General features: G+C 39.0%; 1 protein-coding gene across 3 annotated transcripts in view; it reads left to right on the plus strand.

The window, feature by feature from the left end:
* Csnk1g1 (casein kinase 1 gamma 1) overlaps window positions 1-24,512 on the plus strand; it is a 137,525-nt gene that overhangs the window by 62,731 nt on the left and 50,282 nt on the right. For all 3 annotated transcript variants that reach the window (XM_036192650.1, XM_036192652.1, XM_036192651.1), the window contains one exon: window positions 4,115-4,184. In XM_036192650.1, the coding sequence (XP_036048543.1) occupies window positions 4,115-4,184 (70 nt within the window). The remainder of the gene's footprint in view (window positions 1-4,114; window positions 4,185-24,512) is intronic.

Here is a 24,512-nt window from a genome sequence, read left to right on the forward strand (position 1 = left end):
TTCCATCTGTAATTTCAGCACTTGGGAGGTAAAGCAGAGGGATCACTGAAAGTTCTAGGCTAGCCTGGGTTATGGAATGAGAGATCATACCTGTGGAAACAATAAAAACCAATATGGTGTCTGTCTGTTTCATAGCTGCAGGCCCAGTACTCAGGAGGTAGAGGAAGATCTGGAATTCAAGGTCATTCTCAGCTACTCAGCAAGTTACTCATCTTACTACTTTTCTCTACACTGCTCTTTGTATGTTTGGAAGGCTTCCTATTCTTATGCTTCCAGAACAGGTCCTGAAACCATATGCTTGAATAGTCTTCAGCCATGTGCTCAGGAGACTAGGTGAAGGATGTGCATTCCTGTGACTAACAAAACGCTGTCATTCAGGAATATGTGTGAGGTATAAGCTCACTGTCAACACAAATTCTATGAAGATTAATTGTTGTTTTCTTTATTAACTAAGATATTGAAGGTCATATTTTTCTCTAAGGTTTCTAGCATGAAATTCAAGTAAAGATCCTATGGTTTTTAAATTCATTTCCCTTGTGCTTTGCCTTTCTTTAGAGATTGTCTCTCTGGAGCCAAGCAGTAGTTTTCCTGTTCTAATTTCATCTCGTTTTTGTCTCTTCTGTTTCTCATGAAATTATTGCTGGTGGTTTTGCTTTTAACACATTTTGTAACTGGCTATTTTATTGGTGATAAAGTAGGTGACCTGTAACCAAATGAAGAGTTCTTCATTCTGAAGAGAGCAGTCAAGGGACTATCAGGTATTATGTGTGTTTCTCTTAATTAACTGTGATAATCTTGGGAAACACAGAGTTCAAATGTAGTGATTGTTGGATGCTTTGAGTTCTTTAATGGAGTTCCTTAAGAATATAAAATACTCAATGTCTGACTTTATTTAGCTTAAAATTTCCTAAAAGCAAAGAACCAGTGAATTAGGTAATTTCAAAGAAGCTTCTGAGTTCTGTGATTTATAGATTCTATGCCCTAAGAAAAACATAGACTGAAGCCAGGCGGTAGTAACAAACACCTTTAAATCCAGCACTCGGGAGGCAGAAGCAGGAGGATCTCTGTGAGTTCAAGGCCAGCCTGGTCTACAGAGCAAGTTCCAGGACAGGCTCCAACCAGGCTCCAAAGCTACACGGAGAAACCCTGTCTGGAAAAAAACAAACAAACAAAAAAGCCGTAGACTTTTTTTTTAAGATAGCAATAATTTGTTGTGTATTTTGAAATAGACATTTTTAAATGTTGCTATTGCAAAAATATGATGTGTTTCAGGAGCTGGATATAACTCAGTAGAATGCTTGCCTACCATGGATGAAGTCCTGACTTTTATCTCTCTTCCCCCTCTCCCCCACATAAAACCAATTGTGGTGCCACATGCTTATCATCCATACCCAGAAGTAGAATTGATTGACTATAACATTTTTGATGGCATCATTCTGATTATTTATTTTGTTTTCTGAGGTGGGCTCTCATGTAATTTAAGCTTTCTTCAAACTTGGTATGTAGCCAAGGATAATCTTGAACTCCTGATCTTCCTGACTTCATTTCCCAAGTGCTGGGAAAGTGGGAGTGCTGGCAGCTACACCATTTTAAATTAAGGCTAGCAACACAGAAGGGTCCTAGTCTCTCCATAGTTCTAAAACTACCTTTCTGCTTTGATAGTAGGCATCCTAGTTGAGTGTACGAGTTCAAGAAGTTTTGGTTGTGGTGGTTGTTTTAGTTTTGTTTGTTAGTAAGGCCCTTATTCTGTAGCCCAGGCTGCCCTCCATATAGTCCAGCTTATCCTCGAAGAACCTCCTGCCTCATTATCTTAAATACTAGGATTGTAGAGATTAAAGACTGCCTGGCTTGATGATGAGTTTTGTTTGTTTAGTTGGTTTTTTTTTTTTGGGGGGGGGGTTGTTTGTTTGGTGGTGGTTTTGTTGTCTTGAGACAGGGTCTCACCATGTAACTCTAGCAGGCCTGGAGTTTGCTATGCAGACCAAGCTGGCCTCTAACTCAGAGATCTGCTTGCCTCTTAAAGCAGATGATACTACACTTGGCTGTTAATGAGTTTTTTAAAAAGAGGTCAAAACCATCTTGTAGTGGTTTTTAAATCTATCATTTATATATACCAAATTGACATCTTTTATGATGGCCTTCTGTTGCCTTGTTAGCTATTTGCCAATGCTACACATCTGTTCAGAACAGTTAACCAGTCAATTCTTAGGTGTGACATAGCACAATATGTGGTTGTTTGCCTGCTGTATCTATAAAGATTTAGAAACTCTTCATTATTGTTGTTATTGTTTCTATTTGGTTTAGGTTTTGTTGTTTTTAGTCAGGGTCTCATTCTGTAGCATAAGATGTCCTATAACTCATATAGCTCAAGCTAGGCTCAAACTTGTAGATGATCTTCTTGCCTCAGCCTTCCAAATGCTAGAATTGAAGTCATGAAAGAGTCCCATTTTTGTTAGAAAGACTGATATCAACCACATGGGGGTTTTTTGTTTTGTTTTGTGGTTTTTTTTTTTTTTACATGAAATCTAGATTTTTAAGAAGGAAAACAACAACACATAAAGTAAAAGGTGAACTGTTTGGGAACAAGAAGAAGACCTATGGGATGCTAGAAAGGGGAGTAGGGTTTGTGTGTAACATTTTTGTTATATGTGTGTATGAAAGTGGCATAATGAAATTCCATTGTTTTTATTTTGTGTGTGTGTGTATCAGTACATATATAAATTTATATAAATTATAAATATATATTCTATGTAGATATATAATGTATCTATTTGCTTGGTTTCTTAACACAGGGTTTCTCTGTGTAACTGACAGTCGTATAATTCACTATGTAGACCAGGCTGGCCTCCAACTCAGAGATCATCCTGCCTCTGCCTTCTGAGTGGTGGGATTAAAGATGTATGCCACCACTGCCCGGCTTTACAATTAATATATATTAATAAAAACCATTTAAAAGCCCCCTTCCTAAGAAAGAAAGAAAATTGCTGTTACTGAAAGTTGAACACATACCCAAGTGTGGTGGCCCACGCCTTTAATCTCAGCACTGAGGCAGACACAGGTGGATCTCTGTGAGTTCAAGGACAGGCAAGACTACATAGAAAGTCCCTGTCTTAAACAAACAAAAAAACTGGACACTAGATTAATCAAAATTACTTGTTTATGTTGCACTTATAGTCTTTAATTCTCATAAGTATAAACTAAAATACATGTAGTAATGTTTGTCACAGCACTGTCCATAACATCAAAAGCTGTACATGCATACACAGATTGAATTTCAGCCAGTAGAAATGTTGTATACCTTACATACCCATAGTAAACAGCAAATATAATCAGAGCTCCTTCATATAAAATGATCTATAGGAGTTTCTACTATATAATAGATACAGGTAAGTATTTGGAGCCAGGCATGCTGCTACATACCTCTGACCCCAGCACTGGAGCTAGTAAGACAGGAGATTTATAAGTTTGAGGACAGGTATGTAAAGAATTCAAAGTATATGGTCTCAAAAAAAAAATTACAAGAGCTTTAATAATGGCTATCTAAAACAGTAGCTCCTCCAATTATTTGTACTTCTTTTTTTGCATATTTTAAAGTGTTTTTTGGCATATACTAATTTTTCTAAAAATAAACTGTTTTCTACCCAGAATTCATCATAATAACAAGTAAGAAATATCCACTGTGGGTTTTTTGTTTGTTTGTTTGTTTGTTTTTTTAAGATTTGACGTCTACACCAGGCACAGAGTGCACACCTATAATCCTAGTACTCAGGAGTCAGAGAGGCAGGAGGATTGAGACTTTGAAGTTGTCCTGGGCTACGTAGTGATTTATTGGCAGGGAGGAAAAGAAGGAAAGAAGGTAGATGGGTGAATGTACACATTTTGTGAGAGTATTTTACACCAGGAGAGCTACCCTTAAGTAATGGCTCATGGAGAGTCTGTCTTTGAGTGCTCTTGTAGCTGTACTTCCAAAGACAACTGTGGTAAGAACACTGTTATGTGCAGGTCATTTCTGAACATGAAAGGGTCTTAGCCTGTTCATTCTGAAAATCTAAGATTTGAAAAAAAAAAGCTCATTTGTTGAAATTTGACCACAGTTTTTCTTTTTGGGTTTCAGGAACCAATAAAATCACGCGCTCCACAACTTCATTTAGAGTACAGATTTTATAAACAACTTGGCAGTACAGGTAAGTCCCTTTATTTTCCTCCCATTATTTAATATACAGCTTAGTTGGATACCCTAAAGTTTATTTGGTTTGCCTCCTTTCCTAGACCATTTATCTTCCTGTTTATTGGGTAGATGATCAGTGTGGCCCACCAAAAGCTGCTTGAGTGGGGGATTGTTAGTGTTGTAACCCTGCCCACAGATCAACCTTTAGATGTTTTCGCCTGCTTAAACACACATGCTGTGAGGATTTGAGATTTGTCCCTTTCCTGACTTTATATACCAGAGGAAAAGAGGGAGAAAGGATTGGTAATTTGCATGCTATGCTTTAGAGCTTTGATTGAAATAAATCCTAGAATACAACACAGGTTTTACTCATAGTTTTGTCCATTTACAAGAGCCGCTTATGGACTGGAGGGATAGCTCAGTGGTTAAGAGCACTGGCTGCTCTTCCAGAGACCTACTCAGTACCCACATGGTGGCTCACAACCATCTGTAACTGCAGATTCAGGGGATCCCACATCCTCTTCTGCCTTCCTCAGGCACCAGACACACATATGGTACACAGACATATGTGCAAGCAATACACCCACAAATATAAAAATAATAATAATAACATAATTTTTTATTGTAACTGGAAACTAAGTTCTCAGGATATGTGTGTAACTTGAGGCTTGTTTTTCTTAGCCCAAGAATAAAACTGATAAGATTTTATTGTTGTTTGTTTATGAATAATTACACATACTTATTTCCATATATAGCTAGATCATATACATTGAGAAACATTGTAAGTTCACAAGGACACTCAAATTGTAATTCAGGGTTTCCAGACCATTTCTGGTTATTCATTGTTTTTCTTCATATGAAAAACTTAGTTCTTCCACCTGATGACTTATTTGCCAAACATGCTTATCTTTAGTCCTTCTAACTTGCCATTATTTCTTCCTGTTCTTTGTTTCTACTTCATAACTGTAATTTTGCTACTGTTATAGATTGTAATGTAAATATCTAGTGGGCAGGATATCTGATATGTGACCCCCTACCCCAAAGGACGTGTGACCCATGAGTTAAGAACTGCGACCCTAGAGCAAGAATCACTTTTGAATTTTCTTTAGATTTATTTTTATTTTATGTATATATAAGTGTTTGCCTACATAGATGTCTGTGCACCATGTGTGCCTCTTGCCCTCAGAGGCCAGCAGAAGGTCTTAGATCTGCCCAAACTGGAGTTTATCAAATAGTTGTGAGTTACCATGTGGGTCCTGGGAATAAAACCCAAGTCCTCCAGAAGAGCAACAAGTGCTTGTGACTGCTGAGCCATCTCTCCAGCCCCTTCTTTTGAATTTTCTTAATAAATAATTGTCCATCTGCTTGACTTCTACCATACCATTTACTATTCCTTGAGGTGTAAAATTCAATGTTGGGAACTAAAAGATATTTGGAAGTTACCCATCTTGATTCAAAAACCTTTTTATAATTTTCATAGTGCACACTTGGTTTTCATCTCAGCTGCTTTGTGCTACTGTTTACCATGCACCTCTGAGTCTACTTTCAAGCCAGATTTCTCCTCTTTATTAAAGTCTTTATAATTTATAATATTTATGTAATATGGTATATAGATAACTTAATTAGTGATGGTACACTAGCAAGCATGGGCACATATATAGAGAACATTCACACACATAATATATAGATATAGACACAAACATTGTAGTGTTTTAACGATGATCTGTGGATTGGTTTTTTTGGTTTATTTGGGGGCAGGGGTGGCTAAAGATTGAACCCCAGTCCTTACAGATGCAAAACAAGCTGCAATCCCAGCTCCTCCCTTAGCTCTTTGACAGGTCTCACGTAGTTGGTTTTGAATGCTTTTATAGAGTTACACTCAGCTGAAACGTAGCTGGAGTTTCCCTGTGTCCCATCCAGTTCTGCAGCCGCCAGGGCCCAATAAACACACAGAGACTCATATTACTTACAAACTGTATGGTGTATGGCAGGCCTCTTGCTAGCTAGCTCTTACATCTTAAATTAACCCATTTCTATAAATCTATACTTTGCCACATGGCTTGTGACTTACCAACACCTTTACATCTTGCTTCTCCTGGTGTCGGCTTGCAGCGTCTGCTTTGCCTCTTCTCTCTCTCTCTCTCTCTCTCTCTCTCTCTCTCTCTCTCTCTCTTGTTATTTTGAGACAGGGTTTCTCTGTATAGCTTTGTGCCTTTCCTGGATCTCACTTTGTACACCAGGGTGGCCTCGAACTCACAGAGATCCACCTGCCTCTGCCTCCCGAGTGCTGGGATTAAAGGCGTGTGCCACCACCACCCAGCAAAAAGTTCTCCCTTTATTTCTAATTTTTTTTAAGATTTATTTATTATGTATAGTGTTCTGTCTGGAAGCATGCCTGCACACCAGAAGAAGGCACCAGATCTCATTATAGATGGTTGTGAGCCACCATGTGGTTGCTGGGAATTGAACTCAGGACCTCTGGAAGAGCAGCTAGTGCTCTTCACCTCTGAGCCATCTCTCCAGCCTGCCTCTTCTTTCTCTTCCTGTTTGTCTGTTTGGGTTTCCCACCTGCCTCTAAGCTGCCTTGCCATAGGCCAAATGGCTTTATTTAGCAACCAATTGGAGCAACATATATTCACAGAATACAGAAAGATATCCACCCCATGAAATTGCATTTTATAGTTGCAATTACTTTTAACCATCTAACCCTCTCAGAGATCTTTTTATTTTATTTCATCATCACTAAATACTAAAACATTGTTTTTGTTCTGTACTATTGTTGACTATCTTTAAATTGTCATAATTTGTGTTCTCCTTGAGAGTGAGATTTGCCTATTTACCTTTATATCTCAAATATATATATACACATATATATGGTTTGTTTTTTGTTTTGGGTTTTTTTTTTTTTTTTTTTTTTTTTTTTGGTTTTTCAAGATAAGGTTTCTTTGTGTAGCTTTGTGCCTTTCCTGGATTTCGCTCCGTAGACCAGGCTGGCCTTGAACTCACAAAGATCCACCTGCCTCTGTCTCCCGAGTGCTGGGATTAAAGGCGTGCGCCACCACTGCCTGGCTGGTTTTGTTTTTAAAGATAAGTTTTCCCTATGTAGCCTGGCTGGCCTGGAAGGGATAAAGATTCACCTGCCTCAGGCTTCCTAGTGCTAGGATTAAAGGAGTGTACCACCACACTCTGCTTAAGGTTTTTTTCTTTGTTTTTATTTTATTTTATTTTATTTAAGGAGCTAGGGATGTTAAGAGCACTAGCTGCTCTTCCAGAGGTCCCAGGGTCCTACTTATATGGTAGTTTACAACCTGTAACTTTAGACCTAGGAGATTCTGATGCCCTCGTCTGGTCTCTGCAGGCTCTGTATATATACATGAGGCAAAACACCCATGTACATAATAAATAAAAAGGAAAAGGGATTTAAAGATTCATTTTTAATTGTGTATAGGTGTGGGGTGGGTTATGTATGAATGAATACAGATATCCAAGAAGGCCAAAGGTATTGGATCACCTAGAGTTGGAGTTATAGGCATTGGTGAGACACTCAGTATGGGTGCTGGGAATTGAGCTCAGGTCCTGTGGAAGAGCAATACTCTTAACAGCTGAAACATCTTTCTAGCTTTCAAGTGTATTTTAAGGTCTGACATAGTTCAGTCACATAATGGGTAGTCAGTATTTAAGTGGCAAGAAAAAGTTAGGCTTATTCAACAAGTTTGTCTTCTTATGTTTTTACCAAGTTACTAATAAAAATATTCCTTTAGGATGACCAAAAAAGGGGAAACGTATTTTGAAAGTAGATGAGTTAAAAGAAGATACACAAGATTTCAGTATCTCACCATAAATATGTTCCCATCTTATAATCATAAGCATTTGTTCCGTTTTGGCTGCACTTGTGACTCTTTAGTAGGCGTGACTAGCCAAAGCACATACGCTTCTGTGTTCCAAGGTATTGTTGCAGCCTTATAAATAGATGTATTGTGCTCACCAGTGCTTTGCTATTATTTATCATAGGCCTGTGATGTATAAAATATTTGGATATTTTAAGGGAGATTTTAATTTTTCTTTGATTTTATTTTTTAAATGTTGTGTGTTTATGCATGTTCTCATGTATTTGTGCACACATGTATGTGCAGGTGCAAATGCATATGTATGGTGCCAGAGGGTGACATAGAGAGAGTCTGGCTAGTCACTTTGCTCCAAGAAACCCCTGTCTCTACCTCCTGAGGGCTGGGATTGCAGCTAGGTCACCATGTCCACCTAGTTTTTATGTAGTGCTAGAGATCCAGACTCAGATCCTTATCCTTCACAGCATCCACTTTACCCATGGAGTCATCTCTTAAGTCCCTATATTTATTTATTTATGTATGTATGTTAGCATTTTGATTTTTTGTTTGTTTCATTTTTGGTTTTGTTGTTGTTTTGGGTTTTTTTGTTTGTTTGTTTGTTTTTTGTTGTTCCCTCCCCCCCCCCCCCAGACAGGGTTTCTCTGTGTAGCTTTGCGTCTTTCCTAGAACTCGCTTTGGAGACCAGGCTGGCCTCGAACTCACAGAGATCCGCCTGGCTCTGCCTCCCAAATGCTGGGATTAAAGGTATGTGCCACCATCGCCCGGCCATTTTTGTTTTTTTGAGACAGAGTTTCCCTGTGTAGTTCTGGCTGTCCTGGAACTTGCTGTGTAAACCATGTTGGCCTTGAACTCAGAGATCTGCTTGCCTCTGACTCCCAAGCATTGGGATTAAAGGTGTATGCCACCACCACCTGCTTTCTTTAATTTTTAATGACTACTTTTGGTTTTGCTATATGCCAAAGAGTTCTCTAAATGTAACTTCTCTTCTCAAATACTGGCATTGTAGGCATGGACTACCATGATAGGCTCCTATGTTGTTTCATTTAACACCCCGTGTGATAGGTTGATTATCAGATATTTAAAGAATAAGAAAATCAAAGATTGTAGCTAGGGTTTTCTCTAGTCCTGCCTGGCCCATGGTCAGGACAAATCTCTCTCACCTCCCAGTCCCACAGCCACTCAGACCCAACCAAGTAAACACACAGACACTTATATTGCTTACAAACTGTATGGCTGTGGCAGGCTTCTTGTTAACTAGTTCTTCTATCTTTTTTTTTTTTTTTCAATTTAAGATTTACTTATTTATTATTTATATAGAGTTCTGCCAGCATGTTTGCCTGCAGGCCATAAGAGGGCACCAGATCTCATCATAGATGGTTGTGAGCCACCATGTGGTTGCTGGGAATTGAACTCAAGTCCTCTGGAAGAACAGCCAGTGCTCTCAACCTCTGAGCCATATCACCAGCCCTAGTTCTTCTATCTTAAATCAACCCATTTCTATTAATCTATAAGTTGCCACATGGCTCGTGGCTTACCGGTATCTTAACATCTTCTCATGGAGGTGGCTGGCAGCGTCTCTCTGTCTCAGCCTTCCACTTCCCAGAATTCTCTCTCCTTGTCCCGCCTATACTTCCTGCCTGGCTACTGGCCAATCAATGTTTTATTTATTAATCAATCAGAGCATCACATTTAACATACAGAACATCCCACAGCAAAAGATGATTTTTTTTTTTTTTTGGTTTTTCAAGACAGGGTTTCTCTGTGTAGCTTTGTTCCTTTCCTGGATCTTGCTCTGTAGACCAGGCTAGCCTTGAACTCACAGAGATCTTCCTGGCTCTGCCTCCCGAGTGCTGGGATTAAAGGCGTGCGCCACCACTGCCCGGCGAAATTTATTTTTAATGATTCTAGAAAAATTATTGAAAGAAATATATGGAGATAAGATTTTCCAAACAATATTAACATGGTACCTTTTGTGTAATCAGAGGGAAAAATACATATATACAAAATTTCTTTCAAGTGTCTAATTAAAGCCACAAGTTATGGCATAGGCCTGTATTCTCATCACTTGGGAAATAAAGGTCAGAGTACATAGAAAGTTTGGAGCCAACCTGAGCTTACATGAGACTGTCTGAAAGAAACCATAGCAAAAGCATCTAATTGAGAGCCAGGCATGTTGGTGCCTGCCTGTAATCCTAGCACTCAAAAAAAGTTGGTCAAGGGAGATAATGATTTCCAGGACTGTGTTAGCAAGACATCTCAAAAGATGGAAGATCCATTAGAAATAAATGGGATGCCTTCTTCTGACCTCCATGAACATTTGTGTTCAGATGCAGGCACCCAAACACACATGTATAAAAATAATTTAAAAGTAATAAAAATTAATCTTTTTAAGATAAATGGATCCTTAGGCTTGTGTGGCAAATGATTTACCCTGTGTGACCTCTTGCTGTTCCCCATAATAATGCTTTTAAACAGTAACTTTGACATATTTAGTAAAAGTGCTAGAGTGACTTATGGTAAATTCCCTGCACTTGATCAGGCATTTGGTTAAATTGATGAGCTCTCAGCATGTAAACACTTGGAGCCATATTTTACTTCAGGGAACTGTAGCTTCTGTCTGTACATACATTTGTCCTTTTCACACTCATCCTGCTATTGCTTGTGCAAGTAGTTCATGATTATTTGTCTTCAGGAGCAAAAAGAGATATGAATTACACATTCAGGGTATTTGGCTGGAGTATCCTAATTATTTCTATAAGGACTAAGTAAACAAGATACATCTTTTTAATCTGTTATGAGTTCAAAGCTGCCAAAAACTCCATTGAAAAAGTTCTGGAATGTAAGCCTCTTCCAGTAGGAATTTTGTGTAGTTCTTATTAAAAGAGTTGAATTATAGTAGCTATCACTTTTCAGATCTTGAAACATAAATGGCCTGTAAATAACCAAAGAATATTTTGGACTCTTTAATATCGAATCAGTGTACAAATAGTATCTTGTTCACTCTCAACAATTTCAGTTCAGTTAATTTAGCTATCTAAACCTACTACTCTGCTGCCTAAAACGGGGGATGAAGGGGGGGGGGCGTGTGCGCGTTCGTGTGTGTGTGTGTGTGTGTGTGTGTGTGTGTGTGTGTGTGTGTGTTATAAAACTATAAAATGGGGGGGCAGGGAGATAACATTTACATTTCAGAAAAGAAGTATCTTAAAGAAAATGTTAATCTCTTCACTAGCTCCTGGGCTCAAGGGCACCCCCTGCCCTAGCCTCCTGAATAGCAGAGTCTTCAGGTGAACATACCTATACCTATCACCATAGTCTTTTTATGTATGTATTTTCATTAAATATTTCTGATTTAAAAGTTAAGATGTGGGGGTTGGGGATTTAGCTCAGTGGTAGAGCACTTGCCTAGCAAGCACAAGGCCCTGGGTTCGGTCCTCAGCTCCAGAAAATTAAAAAAAAAAAAAAAAAAGTTGTGTTTATCAATGGAAAAAAGGTTATACTCAAAGAGTTGGTAGTCTTTAAACTGAATTATCTTGTACAGATTTGAGAGTAAAACACAAATGGGATAAAAGGGTGTCCTGGCTAATTTTATATCAACTTGATACAAGTCATCTGAGAGCAGAGAACTCCAATTAAGAAAATAATTTTATAAGATAGAGCTGTAGGCAAGCCTTAGGGCATTTTCTTAATTAGTGATTGATGTGGGAGGACCTAATTGTAGATGGTGTCACCTCTGGGCAGGTGTACCTGGGATGTTGGGTTTTTTTTTTTTTTTTTTTGGCTCTTTTTTGGGGGGCACGCCATCCAGCTCCCAAATAAAACACACTCAGAGCTTATTCTTACTTATGAATGCCGGTTTTAGCTTAGTTTCTAGCCAGCTTTCCTTAACTTAAATTATCCCAACTACTTTTTTCCTGTGGGCTTTTCCCATTCTCTTACCTCTGTAAATCTTAGTCTTATTCGCGGCTTGCTGTGTAGCTGGGTGCTTGGCCCCTGGAGTCCTCCTCCTCCTCCTCCTCCTCCTCTGGCTGCTAGATCTTAGATCTCCTCCCAGTTTTCTCTCTCTAAATCCCCTCTCTGCCTGCCAGCCCCGCCTATCCTTTCTCCGGCCTTGCCATTGGCCAGGTTTTTATTAGACCATCGAGTGTTTTAGACAGGCATGGTAACACAGCTTCACAGAGTTAAACAAATGCAACATGAACAAAAGTAACACACCCTAAAATACTTTTCTACTACACTGGGTTCTATAAGAAAGCAGGCTTAGCAAACCATGAGGAGCAAGCCAGTAAGCAGCCCTCCTCCTATGGCCTCTGCCTCAGCCATACCTCCAGGTTCCTGCCCAGTTTGAGTTCCTGTCGTGGCTTTCTTCAGTGGACTGTGATTCAGGATAAGTAAGCCAAATAAACCTTTTCCTCCCTGGCTTAGGTTCTCTTCACAGCAATAGAATCCATGACCACAGCAACTCTTATAAAGGAAAACATTTAATTAGGACTTAGAGTTTCAGAGGTTCAGTCCATCGTCATCACTGTGGGAAAGATGGCAGTGTACAGGCTGAGATTTCTAAAAACTGATCTGCAGGCAACAGGAAGAAACTGAGACATGGCCAGTCTTGAGCATCCAAGACCTCAAAGCCCACCCCCAACCCCTGCCCCCAGTGACACACTTCCTCCAACAAGTCCTCACTTCCTAACTGTGTCGTTCCCTGTGGGCCTGTCAGGCCATTTTTATTCAAACTACCACACTCCCCAAGTTGCTTTTGGTTATGGTGTTTCATCAGAGTAATAGTAACCCTAACTATGACAAAGATGTCAGTAAGCTCAATGTTGTCATTTAAAACAATTAAAATACTGAAAAACTGAAAGCAGGGATAATAATGCTGGACAGTGAGTTTCCCATCTGTGGGCTGCTTCATCCACGTTCCCTATACTAAGGGTCTGCCACTGTAGGGCTTTGGTAGCGAGCCAACCACGGGGCCACTGGTTCCAAGCCTTTTTTTTTTTTTTTTTTTTTTTTTTTTCAAAAATCCTGGAACTCTCACAATACTGTATTTCACAGCGTTTAGCTGTTGGAATAGCATCATCATCAGATAACTAAACCAACCAAAGTTGTCACAGATCACATCAGTTTATAGGTATCTCTTTTAGAACATTAGGATTTCAAGGGTGACAGTTCTTTATAAAGAAACCTATTGAGAAACAGTAAGAGTCATGTGTGAGGTTAGGATCTAAAGTTAGCATAATAGGTGAAAAGTACAGATAATCAAAATCAGTCTTGGAAATCTTCAGTTTTCTTTAGAGTCCCTTCTGACTGGGATTGTGTATGTGCTCATGCTTAGTGGATATGTTTAATGTGTATGTATGCTATACATCAATATACAGCTATATTCACTGTGTACTTTGTGCAGTAGTACAAAGTTTATATAACAACAACCACATTTGCAAAATAACTTGTATAATGTTTTAATTTTGTGAACTTTCCTGCCCACACATGCATGATTAAGTTTGATGTTGTCCCTTTCCACAGCACACTTGTTCTTTATTTTACTAATTTCTTTTTTCTTTTTCCTTGAAGGCAGGATCTTACTGTATTATTCTTCTCAGAGAGTTCCATACTGGCAGAGCTTTTTTTCTCTCTCACTCTGTAGGAAGATCTGTAGTATAGTACCTATCATATAATGAACACTTAAGAAACCTTGGATAAAGAGGAGTCAGATGAGCAGTATGTGTGTGGAGTCATCATCACTGTTTTGATTGCAACTAATTTAGCTTTACTAGAGGACTGTAGGGACCCGGCAGAAGACACCACCCGGCAGAAGACACCATCTTGACGACAGAATTACTAATAAATTTAAGCACCATCCAGGGTTGGCTAGAGTCTTTTTTTTTTTTTTTCTTCTTCGAGACAGGGTTTCTCTGGGTAGCTTTGGTGCCTGTCCTGGATCTCGCTCTGTAGACCAGGCTGGCCTTGATGGACTTCACAGAGATCCGCTTAGTGCCCCCCCCCCCCCCCCCCCCCCCCCCCCCGCCAGTTCTGGGATTAAAGGTGTGTGCCACCACTGCCCCGATGACTAGGGTCTTTATGTCCCAGCTTCAGCTGATTGGCGGATCCAGTTTAGGTTAAATTTCTAGTCCTTATCTGATAGCTTTTTCAGGGGTTATGGGATCCTATAGTCACCACCACATAGTAAAGAACAAATTTTCTAAGACTATAGCTTAAGAACTGTGAGAAAATGGTTGACAGTGTGACAAGAGAATGGTGGAGGGGGTTTTACAGAAAAATTTTATTTTATCATTTTATTTTGTATGCATGATTGTTTTTCCTACATATGTGTATGTATACCACATGTGTGCCTGATACTCTTGAGACTAGAAGCAAGAGTCGAATCCCCTTGAAGTTATCGACTGTTGTGAGCTGCCATGGGAGGTGCTGGGAACCCATCCCAGATCCATCTGACATGGGTGCTAGTCACCAAACTGAGGTCCTCTACAAGATCAGTATACATTCTTAATGGCTGTGCCATCTCTCCTACTCCAACATGTAAATTTTTAAAAATTATGTTTATTATGCAAATTATATATTATTATTATGTATGATAAATATTAAGTTTTGTTTTGGGGTGTATATGTGTGTGTGTTAGTTACTTTTCTGTTGCTCTGATTAAACACCATGACCAAGACAACTTACAGAAGGAAGAGTTTATTTTGGGCTTACAGTTCCGGAAGGGTGGAAAAAAGCCCATCACCAGTACAGTGGAGAAGCACAGCTATAGGCAGAAGTGGTGGCTGAAGCAGCAGCTCAGAGGTCATGTGCAGATTGGAGGCAGTCAGCAGAGAGACCTGGGACTGGCACAAGTGTTTTAAATTCTCAAAGCCTACTCCCAGTGATGTACTTCCTCCAAATTCTATCCTAAATCTATCCCCAAAGTGCCACCAACTGGAGACCAAGTATTGAAAATGCTTGAGTCTGTGGGGACATCTCAATTCAGATACGTGTGTGTGTGTGTGTGTGTGTGTGTGTGTGTGTGTGTGTGTGTGTGTGTGTCTGTGTCTGTGTGTGTCTGTGTCTGTGTTCAAGCATGCTACCATGTGCATGTGGAATCAGAGGACAAGTTGCAGGAGTGAGTTCTCTTTCTGACTTGGGGGTCCCAGTGATGGAACACAGGTTATCAGGCTTGGCAGCGTGTTACACCATCTCACCACTCGCCTTAAGACATGTTAAACAGCCATGTGGGAATAGGCTGTAGCTAATGACGGGGTCCTTGCTTATCATGTACAAAGCCCTCATCCTAGCTCATGCACTCATGAAAGAAAAAAAGGGGAGAATAGGAAGGGGTACTACTATGGAGTGTCATGCCTTAGGATAGTGAGTACTCCCAGAAAGCTGCCCTTTCAAGACAGACTGTGTTCACCTTGTTGTTGGTAAAGAATCAGCTTAGGAGAAGCAAGTGTTTCTCAAGAGAATCGCCTTTCTCCTTGAGTTGAGGTTAACACTTGACTTTGTCAGACTTTCCTCCTTTGTGGCTTGCTCCTCTCTGTAGAAGTGGCCTGCTTGAAATATGTAATCCTCATATAAAAACAAAGAAAGTACAGTCCTGTCTTCCAAGTTAGATATCTGAGCTTTTGAATGTCTTTTGCAGAAAAAGGAACACTGCCAATGCCAGTGTTGCTCTGCTTAGGGAGCAGAACCTGACATTGCTCTATGAAAAGCTGCTCTGAGTTCCAGTAATAATGGCACAAGCTTCAGAGAAATCAGTATGTGGCTGTCTTTCTTGAGAGAGTGGCAGGAGCTGATGGGGAGGGGGCAAAGAGGAGAGATTCCAATCTCCCTATGTTGTACAGAAAGACAGGCATTCACTCTATGACTCTTTCTACCCAATCTGAACTCTCTCTATGTGGCCCAGGCTGGCCTCAGACTTGTTATCTTCCACTTTCAGTCTCAAGAGTGCTAAGATTATACCATATCAACTCAGAAAGAACATTGATGTGTTTAAGTCCAATCAGTGACTGATGCCTGATGCTGGGGATCAAGGGTCGGGGTGGAGATGTGAGGCAGCAGGAAATAGGTTTGTTTTATTTACTGAGCTCAAAAAGTTATAAATCACTTACTTGGTATTAATTATTTGTTTTTAATTTTAAAAATTATTTTTCACACATATGCCTTTGAGTGTATTTATATGCAGCAAATACATGCAGAAACCCTTTGAGGTTAGGTGAGGTGTCAGATCCTCTAGAACTGAAGTTATAGAAAGCTTAATTGAGGTTATTTCTAAGTTAAATACCAGAAAATGTTCCAAGTTGGTTTTGTTGAGTTAAAATAGCTTAAAATGGGGCTAGAGAGATGGCTCAGCACAGTTTGTTCCCCCAGAGGACCCAAGTTCAGTCCCCAGGACCCATGTTAGGTAGCTCCCAATGTGTAACTCCAATGCCTCTAAGGGTACTGTATCACATGATACATGGGCATACATGCCAGCAAAACAGCTGAATATGTACAATAAAATGAGAGAAATTAAAGATGAAAAATGAATATACATACATCTTGACTCCTAGCTCTAGAGACAGAGACTGGCAGATTTCTGCGAGTTCAATGATAGAATGGTATGCATATAGTAAATTTCAGGCAAACTAGGGATATGTAGGTGAGATCTGTCTAAAACAAACAAAATTAATAAAACAAAAATTAATAAAATTGATATATCTTGTCTACATCAAGGAAGTCTGGATTAAAAAAAAATAGTGGTTCTATGAATTCCCACCTGTCATTCCAGGAATGAAACAACATGGCATGACCCTTTATTAACTATGTTAGTTGGCCAAAGATAAGAACTGATATCTGAGACGCAACACTATAGGATAAGAATGAATTCTGTGATTGTATATACCATGCGGGTTGTCAGTCTGGAGATCCAGAACAGCTGTGAATGTGGCTCAATGTAAAAATTATAGGTAATTGATCTGAAGTGACTTGCTCAGGTGAGTGGAACAGTCAAGTCCTAAAATCCTGACTTCTACCTTCCAAGTCTTGGTCTCAGTCCTTTCTGCTACATCGCATCTACTTATCTGTGATCTAATTCATAGACTTTAAGAGTGGTGGCATGGTTTCTGGTCACATCACCTTGACAGGAATGAAACCTATTGGCTTCACTACCATATAAGTATACAAGCCCCAATGACAGTCAAAAACACTGATGATTAGGTTGATAGAGTATTAACACAAATGATCAAAAAAAATATTTTGCTCCTATCTAAACTATAAGCATTATTTATAGTAGACATATAATACTATAAGTGAGGTTCTCTGATTGTGACATTAAACAAATTGCACAAGAAGGATTCTGGTTTTGAATTATCAGTAATACTTTAAATAAAAAGAAGAAAAGACTCCTTCAAACACTCATGGCTAAGTACAAAAGGTGTTAACTCCAGTGTGAGGACAGTAAGTACCCCTCAGCTTAGTCCCCAAGTAATGGGACCACAGCAGTAACTGTTGAATGCAGGTCCAGGACTAGAGACAGAATAGGATTTAGAACTCCAGCAGTTTTGCTTTATATACTGTTAGATTTGGATCTGAAATGTTCTGCCAGAGCTCATGTTTTTAGGGCTTGGACACCAGCTTATGGTGGTACTGGACAGAACCTTTTGAGATAGCACATTCAGAAGGTGATATTGGGATACTCACTTTTTTCCCTGTCATCACCTCCTGGTTGTCATGACATGAGCAGCATGCTTCTGCCTTGCCACAAGCCCCAAAAGTGTTAAGCGAAACATCTAAAACAGAGTAAACATTTTCTTTCCCCTTTTAAATTGTTTTTCTCAGAAAATTTCCAACAGTGAATTGAATCTGACACGTGTAAAATGTTAAAGTATATATACTTCTTGACTTGTCATTTAATCTTCAAAGAATTTACATTCAAAACTTGTTTATATAAATGCCCAAAAAATTAGTGCTGGGGCTGTAAGGACTGTTATTTTTTAGTATTGTATAAATGTTTGTCTGTAATCTTTCATTTGCAAAGGATAGAAATCCCATTTCAAACTCAGATAAGAGACTTTCTTGGTTCACAAGAGTGAGAAGTCAGAAGTATAATGTTCAGTTTTCCAGGTACCCATTATTTGAAAATATTACATGAAAGATTCCAGAGGTAAACTCTTCTTCAGTTTTAAATTGCACACTATTTGAATGGAATGATGAAGTTGTGAAATGTCTTGCCCTAGATATGAGCTGTTCCTTTGCCCAGCGTACCCATGCTGTATGTATGTATCCTTTATCCTTCAGTAACCATCTCCATGAGTTCTACTGTTACGATATTACTACATGGTCATGTTATTTCATAGAGTTCCTTGGAGATCTAGCTCATCTGTAAAATGGGATTATCAGTAAATTGATTTTATTTTTCTTCATAGGATGAGTGAGATTCCAGTGAGATAGGAAAGAGCTTCTTATTATGGAAGACCAAGGTAGACAGAACTAAAATAATGTATTATCTATAAATGGATAGAGGCAAGGCAGAGAGAGCTAAGTGTAATCAAATTTCCTTTGCATATTAGACCCTCAGATAATCTTTGTAGATGGGACAGATAATATGATTTTTTTTGTTATAGTTTAATTAGTTGTTTCTTTTTTTCATACAGGGTCTTCATTGTGTTTAACTGACCAATGAACCTGTGACCCTTGTTCTTCAGCTTCCTTATAGCTGAGATTGCCACCCTTGCATGCAAGCTCAGTTCTGTGGGTATTTAGAGAGTAAAGACCTTTGAGTGTAGCTTTTAGTGCTGTTAACTAAAATGAGTAATTTTGCTTGGATGTTCATCTATTTAGGGGAATAGCACAAGGTAAACTATAAATAGCCATCATGGAAGAAAGTCAAAGTATAAAAGATTGCAATCTTAAATTACTTTGAATTTGAATCTTTTCAACTGAGGATTGAGCCCAAAAGAACTTTTGGTTTGGTCTGGTTTGGTTTGGTCTGGTTTGGTTTGGTGTTTTTGAGACAGAGTTTCTCTGTGTAGCCTTGGCTGTCATGAAACTTGCTCTGTATACCAGGCTGACCTCAAACTGAGATCTATCTGTTTCCTTCTCCTGAGTTCTGGGATTAAAGGTGCGCCACCACTGCCTGGCAAGAGCTTTTTTTTTTTTTTTTTTTTTTTTTTTTTATATATATATGCAAAGAAATTCAGATAAGGATAGAGGATGGGATCCATTTAGTTTGCATTCCATATACATTTAAAATCTGCTGAGTTTATATTACTCTTCGTGTGTGTGTGCATTTTAGCATCTTAAGGTATTCGTGTGTCCCAAATAGAAACTCATATCATTTTTCAAATTGCATTTGTTAGTTAGTACTCCTTTTCCTCAAATCAGCTAAATGCCTGGACCAGTGATAGATACCGATGCAAAAATATTTTTAACATTCATAGTAACTGCCTTCAGATAGTCTTCTGTTCATAGGGAAGACATACACGAATAGAGACAATATAATAGGAGTTTGGCATGTTTGTCAGGAAGATGAATCATCAAATGTTGCTGTTCTTGGGGTAGCCTCATGTTTCCTTTCATTCTTCCTTCATTGTGACTTTTTAGTTGTTATTGTTCACATGTGTGTTAGGAATCAGTATCTCTTAGCTTTCAGAGTACCTTTTGAAATCAAATAACTAGTAGTCTGTCATTGTAAGTCAACCGCAGGGCTGGATAGCTGGCTCAGTACTGTACAGCATGTGCAGCTCTTCCAGGATTTGAGTTCAGTTTTCATCAAGTGACTCATAACCACTTATAACTCCAGCTCCAAAGAATGACACCCTCACAGACAAACCAACAGACACGCACACACACTCTCACTTAAAAGAAAGTGAATATTTAAATAAAAAAAAAAAATCCTTAGTCTGGGCATAGTGGCGCACACCTTTAATCCCTATACTGAAGAGATGGAGGCTGGTGGATCTCTGTGAGTTCAAGGCTAGCCTGATCTACATAGCAAGTTCCGGGATAACCAGAGCTACATAGAGAGACCCTGTCTCAAACTCACCCTCCCCCCAAAAAAGGTTTTGTTTGTTTGTTTTGGTGTTAGCTACCACTGAAAAAATCCATTTTATCATAGGCCTTGTTATAATTCCTTTATTTAAGTAAAAATTCAAACCTGCTTAAAGGTTCATAGGCATGGTGAGCATGATTACCTAATAGAAAAGCTGTAGAAGTTCAATCTGTATGGTTTAGAAAATGTCAGGATTATTACTCATCTCTTGCCTTTCCTTACTGCTGCTTCCGCCACCAAACAAGTTTGAGCTGGTATTAACAGTACTCTAGCTCCCAAGAGGCCTGTGAGCATGATGATTATAAAACACTTCATTATAGGAAAAACAGAATAATCCTAATTCCTTAGTTCTCTGTCAACTGTTTTTATTATTATACCAGCATTTTAGTCAATTTATATGTAAAACAGATTCATAATATAGACTTGCCTTTTTCATAGCCAAAGGAATTCTGTCCTTTTTAAACATACACACACACACACACACACACACACACACACACACACACACACACACAGTCTTTCATCTTTGTACTAGTACATTGTTTCTATAAAGTTATTCTGCATTTTAAAGGTTATATTTAGTTCCTGCTTGCTTTCTTCCTCACTGCTCTCCTTTCCCTTTCCCTACAGTCCTTTTTTCTTTTCTTTTTTGCTTTTTGAGACAGGGTTTGGTCTCATTATGTGGTCTTCACCATGTGTACCACCCCTAGATGACTTTGATTGAGTTCGTGGACAATCCTCCTGCTTCTGCCTTCACAGTGCTAGAATTGGCGGCATACACCATACTTTGTACTGGTTTCTTAAAGCTTAAACTCTTTGACTAGTGGGATCTATAGTGGCTAAAACACTTGCTGTGAACGCCTAATAACCTATTTGAACTGAATGGCTCTTAAAACAAAGTAAAGCAAGGTTTGTCAGGGTCTTTATGCCTGTCACAGTGTTTTCCAGCTTGATTTCAGAAATAGTCACTGATGATATGTACTTTCTAAAAGTCAAATTGCATTTCTTTTCTTTTTTTTCTTTTTTTTTTGAGACAGGGTTTCTCTATGTAGCCCTGGCTGTCCTGAAAACTTCTTTGTGGACCAGTATGACCTCAATCTCACAGAGATCCACCTGTCTACCTCCCAAGTACTGGGATTAAAGACATGTGCCACTACACCTGGTTATTTTTTGTTGATTTGTTTTTGTTTTTTGTTTTTTGTTTTTTGTTTTAGGACAGGGTCTCACTGTATAGCTCTTGCTGGCCTAGAATTGAGATCTGCCTTCTTCTGCCTCCAGAGTGCTGGGGTCAACGGTGTGTACCACCACATCCAGCTCCCTATATACTTGTTTTTAATAATTATTTTGTATTAGTTGCTCCTGTGCATTTGTATGTGTGTGTGTATGCTTTTGTGTGATGTGTATACACATATGCACACCAAGACCTTATTCCTTGGGGAGGGCATTTTACTGAACCTCAAGCTGGTGGTAGCCCCAGAAATCCTGTCTCTAGCCTCCACAGAGGTATGGTTACTGTGAGTTTGAGGCCGCCTGGGCTACAAAGTGAATTTCCCATTAGCCTAGGCTATAATTAAACCACCACCACCCACCAAAAAGAAAAGACTTATACACCTACTATGTTGTTTCTTATGTCCCATAAATCATGCTAGCATATGGACTTATTATCCTCTGCTTCCATGGCAGCTGCTCTCACCTGCTGAGCCACCTCCCCAGGCCCTTGTTGTCTGGGGTTTGTTTGTTGGTTTGTGTGTTTGTTTTTGAGACCCACTGGCCTCAAAATCACAGCAGTCCTCTAGATTGAAGTTTTAATGTAAGTTTCTGTCTGAATTTCATTATGGATAGAATTTGCTTCACAGTTAGACAATATAGTTGTTTGTTTGTTTGTTTTTAAAGAAATGGCCAGGCAGTGATGGCACACTCCTTTAATCCCAACACTTGGGAGGCAGAAGCAGGTGGATCTCTGAGTTTGAGCCCAGCCTGATCTACAAAGCAAGTTCTAGGACAACCAAAGCTGTTACACAGAGAAACCCTGTGTGTGTGGGGGGGGGGGGGGGATTGGAATCTAATTATTAGGTAATAATATAAGACAATTCCAAAAATTTCAGGTGCTTCTATTTAAATTCTCAGTCTGATGTACATTTAAAATATCTCTGCTTAGAGCAATTACAGTTCATAGTGCATTATGGGATCTTTTTAGGTAGCAGTGTCTTAGACAACTTGGATAATAAATAAGCAGTTAGTGTTGGTATGGTAGATTTAACACAAATTAAATTTATGATACACTGATAATTAGCTGTGGTGTTGTAACCTTACTTCCTGTGCTATACAACTTGATATATGTGTGAGACATATGGCTGGCAGGATTTATAAGAAAATGCTTTTGCTAAATGTAAAGGCTATTTCTGGAAAAATAGTCAGTATGATGTGATATATAATCTTGCACTTTGAGTTTGTTGAGGATTTAACCTATGATTAAACTCTTCTTATTCCTTTGGCTGATTTAATGGGCAACCTCACTTATGAATGCATTATTTCCAAAGCAGGTAAAAGGTTATAAAGCTAGCCTGATGTGATAGTTTTAAGCCTGACACCCCAGTGCTCAAAAGACAGAAATAAGATTATTTCAAGTTCAAGGCTAGCCTTGACCAGAGTGAGTTCTTTAGTCTAAATGACAGTGAAACCCTGAACCCCTCAGAGAGAGACAATAAAACTACTTTAGTTTCTGATATGCTGCAATCAAAGAATCCAGTGCATATTTGCTTTGCTCAGTTTCCCTATCCCATTTCTCTCCTAATTATCTACAGGAAGTGCCTTGTTTACCATGTGTATAGCTTGTATTGCATTTATACTGTCCTTACTTGTTGTTTGAATCTTAGAAGGTCTTTTAATAAAAAACATAGAGCCAGATATTGAGGTGAAAGCTGAAAGATCAGAGAAGCAGCGCAAGCCACAGCCAACCTCACCTTGCCAACTCCTCAGCCAATCCTGTTTCCTCAGACTGAAAGATTCTGAGTCCTCACTGGAAAGGACCTCAGCTGAACTGCTTTAGTTCCTGTTTCCTCGTATCTTATATACCTTTCTCCACCCAGCCATGTCACTTCCTGGGATTAAAGGCATGTGTGTGCTTCCCAGTATTGAGATTAAAGGTGTGTGCCAACCACTGCCTGGCTGTATTCCCAGTGTGGCCTTGAACTCACAGAGATCCCAGGTAATAGGATTAAAGGTGTGTGCCACAACTGTCTGGCTTCTATGTCTAATCTAGTGGCTGGCTGTGTTCTCTGACTCTGATCCTCAAGACAAGCTTTATTAGGGTACACAATATATCACCACACTTACTCCAGATCTTATTAAAGAATTTCACAACGTAATGTTAATTTAAATTCTATTAAGCAGTGAATTAAAGATGTCTATACAAAATTATTTCTCCTAAAGAAAATTTCCTGCTTGATAGTCCATTTTTTGTAATAACCTAAGAAACTTGGCATAGAAAGCTGCCCTTACCCCCAGGAAGTCTTTTAAATAAATAATCTTTTTTTTTTTTTTTTTTTTTTTTTTTGGTTTTTCGAGACAGGGTTTCTCTGTGTAGCTTTGCACCTTTCCTGGAACTTGCTTTGAAGACCAGGCTGGCTTTGAACTCACAAAGATCCACCTGCCTCTGCCTCCCGAAAGTGCTGGGATTAAAGGCGAGCACCACCACTGCCTGGCTAAATAAGTAATCTTAAAATTATTTCCTTTAAAAGGAATTGTGTCCAAGCAGGATGTGGTGACTCACACATGCAGTGCCAACAGTCAGGAGGTTATGGCAGGAAGAAAGCAAGGTTGAGGCCAGTCTGGACTATATATAGTGAGACACAATCTTAAATTAATAGACAGATAAGTTCAGTTGTTCCAATATGAAAGAACTGTGTAGAAACTGGTTTGTTTGTATTTTCTGAGTCCTATTAATGTGTAAGTCATAAAACAGAGCAATGCCCTTTGTGTCTCCTTTCCAGGTGGCAGCTTCTAATTAGGGCTGCCCATCACTTAGAGTGTTTGCTTTCTGCTCCACTCCTAGAGATTCTAATTCAGAAGGTGTGAAGCAAAATCACTTCGTCTCTTTTAAGTTTTAGAGATGTTTCAGGTGAACATTTTCTAGTTATATACCACCGATAGCTTACATTTTAATTGCTACTCCACATGGAATCTAAGTTTAATTCATACTGATTCTGTGGCCTCACAAAGATGTAGCCAGAAGGAAATTATAGTCATAATTTAGATTTAAAGAGGAACTAATTTAAATTCTTCTGTGTTGCAAAGATGAAAAAGCCAATCTACAGAGGGAGCCAAAGGAATTTGCTAGAAGTAGTAACAGAAGCAAATACTAGATACAAAACTCTTGACTTGAACTCTTTCTGCACTAGTGTCTTGGAACTAGTACCTCCCTAGAAATGCTGTAAAGCTACTCAGTGGTCTAGTATAGTCTCAGACATCCCAAAGT

This window comes from Onychomys torridus, chromosome 7 (assembly GCF_903995425.1).
Source record: "Onychomys torridus chromosome 7, mOncTor1.1, whole genome shotgun sequence".
NCBI lineage: Eukaryota > Metazoa > Chordata > Mammalia > Rodentia > Cricetidae > Onychomys > Onychomys torridus.